The 6,156-nt window shown below is 34.2% G+C and overlaps 1 protein-coding gene across 11 annotated transcripts in view; it reads right to left on the bottom strand.

Moving 5' to 3' along the window:
* Positions 1–1,409: 1,409 nt before the first annotated feature.
* trc (Serine/threonine-protein kinase tricornered) overlaps positions 1,410–6,156 on the bottom strand; it is a 316,149-nt gene continuing 311,402 nt past the window's right edge. For all 11 annotated transcript variants that reach the window (XM_053771870.2, XM_053771868.2, XM_053771863.2 and 8 more), the window contains one exon: positions 1,410–5,039. In XM_053771870.2, coding sequence (XP_053627845.1) covers positions 4,927–5,039 — 113 coding nt within the window. In that variant the 3' untranslated portion in view covers positions 1,410–4,926. The remainder of the gene's footprint in view (positions 5,040–6,156) is intronic.

Here is a 6,156-nt window from a genome sequence, read left to right as displayed (position 1 = left end):
GAGCAAACTAGGATGACTTGGAGGGCATATAAATCTGTAGTGGAGGGAAGACCGGGTAGAGGTTGTCCTAGGAAAGGTTGGTGGGACTGAGTAATGGTGGTTTTGTGTGCAAAGAAGGGCTTGGACATCCAGCAAGCATGTGTAGTGTGAGATAGGAGGTAGTGGAGGCAGGCAGTTTTTATGACGATGTGCTGTTGGTGTGAGAGCAAGGTAACATTTATGAAGGAATTCAGAGAAACTGGTTAGCTGGACTTGAGTCCTGGAGGTGGGAAGTATAGTACCTGCACTCTGAAGGAGGGGAGGATATATATATTTGCAGTTTTGAACTGTAGTAGACAGTGATAGAGTAAGTGATGATGATGACAGTGTTTCTTCTTTTACAGGTTACCCTGCCGCAGTGGGAAACGACTGATGTGTTAAAAAAAATTAATGCACATGTTGCACTCTGAAGACCATAAAACAATAAAAAACTACAACAAAACATACATAAATACTATTACACCAAGTTAAAATTTTTGTTACAGTGTTAATATCAAAAGATTTTTTGAAAGTTCTCCCAGATCCCTATAAGCATCCTAGCACAGTAATTATAAAAACCACTATGAAAACAAAAAAGCCTATGCAAGAGGAAAATAGTTACAATGTGTTCAACATTCTGCCTCATGGTACAAACTACATAGAGGAGGCAGCAACTGCAAAAGTGACCTTGGGTGAAATGGGTATGCTCAATCTTCCACATATAATTATCTTGTGAAGATTCCAGGTTAAAAAATCAACACCTTTGTCCTGCCAAACCCTGTATAACTTGCTGATCTGTAGGCCCAGCCACTTTTCGACATAGCTATGTAATGTACTAGTAATCAGGAGGGCCTGATTCCCTCAAATATCTGCTCAACCCTTGTCAGTTATGATCTACTGACTGATTTAGTAGGGTTAGTACTGAACCCTCCTATGTGTGGTCACTAATGGGCTGCAGCTCCAGAGGTAAGACCTACTTCCTACTGAAATAGGGGTGTCCTGTATATGATTGTCCATACACAGCTGTCTACTTAGTTATGACTACCCCTGGTATAGGAAACCCTATCATCTAAGCTTACAATTCTTCATCACAAAAAAAAGGCAGCAGCCTAAAGAGTGTCGAGCCTTTACAGATAAAGCATTTTTTTTTTTTTTGTGTCGGTCTTTTCTCACCGAGGCAGGGTGACCCGAAAAGAAAGAAAAACTCAAAAAGAAAAAACTTTCATCATTCAACACTTTCACCATCAATCATACATAATCACTGTCTTTGCAGAGGCGCTCAGATACGACAGCTTAGACGTCCCTCCAAACTGCCAATATCCCAAACCCCTTCTTTAAAGTGAAGGCGTTGTACTAAACATATAAAATTGGCTAAGAATAGAAAAACTGTGTTCAGATTATATTAATCATTTATTGGTGACTAGTTACAGATGCTACTGCTTTCTTTTTATTTACACGAGATCTCCCTTGGAACCCCATGGCTGGAACCTTAAATTGTTAGTTTTCACAAACAAAACAGGCTCCTCAGGTGATGAATGGGTAAGATGTTATAACATTTCTTAAGGGTAAATTGTTAAGTTTTCAACTGCTTTACACCTTAGATACTAATCCCAGAAAGTAGATTTTTCTTACACATTACATATGCAGTGAAACTATTTTACTGTGCAAAGGGAGTAAGACATAACTCTTCCCAGGCCTTTTATGACTCAATTATAAGAATTGCAATGAAGAAAACCAGTAATGTAAGAAACATTAAATGATTAGAACATAGATTAAGTTCTTATGTTATTCTTCACTAGGAAAAAATAGTTTCTCTGGCAAAGCAGTTTGATTACTATATAGGTTAATGTCTATAATGATACCCGATGCAGCACACAATTTTGAAGTGAAAAATACAATGGCTCTTATGATACTGAATGTATCACTATGATACCTAATTATTGGCTAATTTTCACAGGTATGATTTTAAATCATGTTATATGGGGTCAAACTAATCTAAATCATTTAATATTTTACCCTTTTATTCCACAATATATGTCCCACGGACGGTACTTATGCACTCTCAGAAGAGCTATAAAGTATTTAGGAGATTTACTTATCAATAACAAGAAATATTACTGTACAGTGCCAGATACAATGTGGCATAATCTTTATGGTCATTACTTACATCATTAGGAATGTATTGTTATTCACACTATAAACTTGTAGCAAAACAGTATAATCTATCTATATGCTGAGAAACACACCCTTGAACTGCACTATGCTGAGGCTAATAACACTTCAATTAAGGCTTATTGGTTAGCAACACTGTAAATACCATATGTATTTTAAACATTTATACAGTATACAAGTTCTAGAGGAGATCATGCATTCAAGAAGAACAAGAAGTCAGTCTTCCATTTTACAATACAGTTCAAAATTTTCATCTACAATGTAATAACTGTTTAAAATGCAAATGAATCTTAATTGGTAGGAGGTTCTTCACACTTCCAATTAGATGTCATGGTTAATAGTTACTGTAGTTGCTCCACAAACCTATGCAACACAGCACACATTTCTACTAAAACATCAGCAATGGCAGTCAACATGAACCACTTGTAACACCATCTCTATAACCAATGTTCAATTTAAACCTTCAGTATCTGTAGAACTGTGTTACTAGTTATTCTATGTACTCTCAAAAGGTTTGTACCTTTAAGTAATTTTAATAATAACCGCACTTACATTTTTCAAGAGAAAATGTGTATCGATTTAAATATTAGGTTTATACTCACAGTCGAGTACAAAAAGTTTACACCTAATTTTGAGTAGATCAGATATAAATTGAACACATTCCACATACAGCCTTATCTCTGAGTGTTTATGTATAATCATTAACTCATACAAACCTCACAATAAATAACAAGTGATCCTTTATAACTAATTTCACTCATTCACAATGCATTCAACAATCAAGGAAATTTATTTTTTAAAGGAAATAATATGTACAATAAAATAAATTACAATGGAGATTGAACTAAAATATGATCATATATACATCTGGGATAGCCCAATATCTACCAGTAGCTAATGAATGTATCATGTTGGCGCTTACTTGCCACACATAAAACTGTGACACTTTTATTTTCATTAAAGTGAAATTTTCTATATCAATTCTAACTAGTAACACCATGTCTAAAACATATTACAGATTTTATTAAATAACATCATTTGAAAGAAAAAATCCTATTCCTTTTCCTTATATCTACACACAGACTATCCCATCCAAAATATAAAAAAATTAACATGGACAATCCAATTGTACTTTGTACCAATGTGTGGTACTAACAAAATGTCAGTTAATAAAAAGTTCCAATACTAATATAGATTTTGTTTAAGAAATCTGTTTATTCATGGTAATGAGGATACGAGCATTCAAAATATGGGGTAGAATTATGCACTGAACATTCTGCTCAGGTAAACTACTACTGTATTACAATTTATTCTTTACATCATATCTGAAAATTGAAGCATCCTGTTACAATTTTTGTACAATAATTTATTACTTTATAAGTGGGACAAAGAATGCTTTTACTTTAGTGAATTGTTAAACTTTAACCCTTTAACCAAAATATGTATTTTTCACAACCTTGGCCTAGAAGGTAAAGTATCACTGAAAGAAAAATTAATGAGACTAAACAAGTCCAAACAACGTTCATTTCATATATGCCACTTCGTTTTCATTTTTATAAAAATGATGCAATATGAAACAAATAAATATTAAAACATGAGATGAAATGGAGAAGCTAGAAATGAAAAGGACTGGCAAATACTGTTAAATACTGAATAAATTACTTATTTTCAGCCAAGATGCAATTACTGGTGGTTTTATTTACTGTCATTTCTTATTTCCAGTTTTCTAGATATCCATGTTCTTTGCTTTCTGCAGTCCAAAGGTGTTAAATAACTTCATCTCACATTGGCTTGCATGCAAGCAAGCACAAACATACCAATGAAAACTAAATAAAAAAAACCTTGAAGAGCTTAAAGTGATAAAACTTAAAATATATCACCGAAGGGTACACTCAATCACTGTTTTGCTGGGATTCTATCACAGTTTGTCATCAGCTGTAAGGCTTAGCTAAAATCACATTAAAACTATAATGCAATGCTCACACATTGATTAATGAAACAAAAGTTTCTAATCACACTTGGGGGGGGAAAAAAAAAACACGGGTTTCACTAGGTCCCATAATCATAAAAATTATAAAAAAAAATAAAAAAAAATAAAATAAAAAAATATACAAGAAAGACTGCAAGAACTATTTCTCACATAGTGGGAAACAGTGTTGTACAACACCAACACCCACTGGTGAGCCAACTCACCAGCAGACCATGCTAAGGATGCTCTACCAACTACAGTAGTTGGACACAACATAAGGGAATACATGAGTTTCATGTATAGCGCCACATTTGTATGGTGTGTGAACACTATTGATAACAAAAGGAAAAAGGTGGGAGATTGTTTGATATAACTCTCTGTCAATTTTGTGGCACTGTTCTATATGCTGAAGAGAATAAAGCTGCATATATGACCTGAGAAACTATGCAGCATAGTTTGTTCATTCTTACTATTTCACTCACCATCTTTTCCCTAGATGTCATCCCTCACACGGCACCCAGTACATGAATGCAACCATTCTGTCAGGATTTAAGTTTAGTCACTGTTTTAATTTATGCGTTTTGGCCCATAGCTCAGGCCAAAAGATTTGAAATGGTAAGTGTTGTATTCAAGATCACATTACACCCATATCACACACTCCGGATCAATTGTCACAAACCTTATACATGACCATAATACTATCACTGTCTGGGTCATGTTTCTGTCACAAGACCACACGTCACATGTAGTGAAGTGCATGTTTTGGTCTATGGACGTATAAGACCTCTCTGAGTAAGACCTTCAAACCGCTTGTAGGTATAGTTGATGAAGACCCAGTCCTTATAACCTGCCTCGCCCTCCTTCACTGGTGGAGAAGCAGCTGTAGGATAAAATAAAATATAATTTTAACAAAATCAATGACATCTTAAGAGCATGGTAAATATTAATAAACTGAAACATGATATGTACAATAAAAGTATTTATAAAGCTCAATGCTCTCAGTGTCTGTAAAGGCAAAAAAATATAGAAAGGAGGGTAGTATGAAGGAGTTAAAAGTTACTTCATTATTAAAGACTGTATGAATATACAGTAAATTATACATTTTTACCATGTTCTCCTCTCCCTCTATTTAAATAAAGGTGAACCATGCAGAATCTTCAGCAACTTTTTCCCTTACAATCTTTGACACAATGTATATGCAAAAAAATCATAAAAGTTCTGGCTTTTACTTAAAATTATTATTTTCCTAGATCAGTCTACATTTTTGCAGCAAGTAAAAATGCTACTCTTGTCTAACACTGTTAATCAAGTTTCCAATTTTACATCCTTGGCATACTGGCAATACAAAAGGAGTACAGTACACCAAGGAGTCATGAACATGAAGTTGGTACATGATGGGTGGGACTGTCAGTGAATACCATAATGACTAGGTGTTAAGAACTAACTTTGGTTCAACCTATTTTAATCATGTATCACTTTTCATGTATGTCAAGAACAGCATGCATAAAACCTTCTCAGGCATTTTGGTTCCTAGAAAAAGTCACAGCTCTTAATATCAGACCCTGTAGCAAATAAAAAAAAAAAATACTGAAAAAATGCATCAAGCCTATCACATAAGATATGCAATTACCACTTGCTTACACTATCATTTAAAATTCAGTAAATTTCTGCTTTTATCACAGGCATTACCTGAATAAATAACTATGTAATTTGTGTAAGAATTTCACACGAGGAATAATGTTCATGAAGTAGCCGACCAAGACAACTAACCTTGCCTTCTTGCATTCCTATAAATAACACTTAGTGAGAAAGTTAAACACAAAATAAATAATAATACATGCTGAAACATGAGATATATGCGAGCTAATTCTGAGCAGCAGAATTATATATAACACAAGTTTTCTAAGAAATAACTCCTCCAATTCAGCAGACATTGGCAAAAATATCAGCATAGCTCCAAGCTGGTAAGACTTATCTGATGCTAGAAGACAATACCT

Source organism: Cherax quadricarinatus, chromosome 8 (assembly GCF_038502225.1).
Source record: "Cherax quadricarinatus isolate ZL_2023a chromosome 8, ASM3850222v1, whole genome shotgun sequence".
NCBI lineage: Eukaryota > Metazoa > Arthropoda > Malacostraca > Decapoda > Parastacidae > Cherax > Cherax quadricarinatus.
Note: the sequence above shows the minus strand (reverse complement) of the source record. Positions and strands in the feature narration are given on the sequence as shown.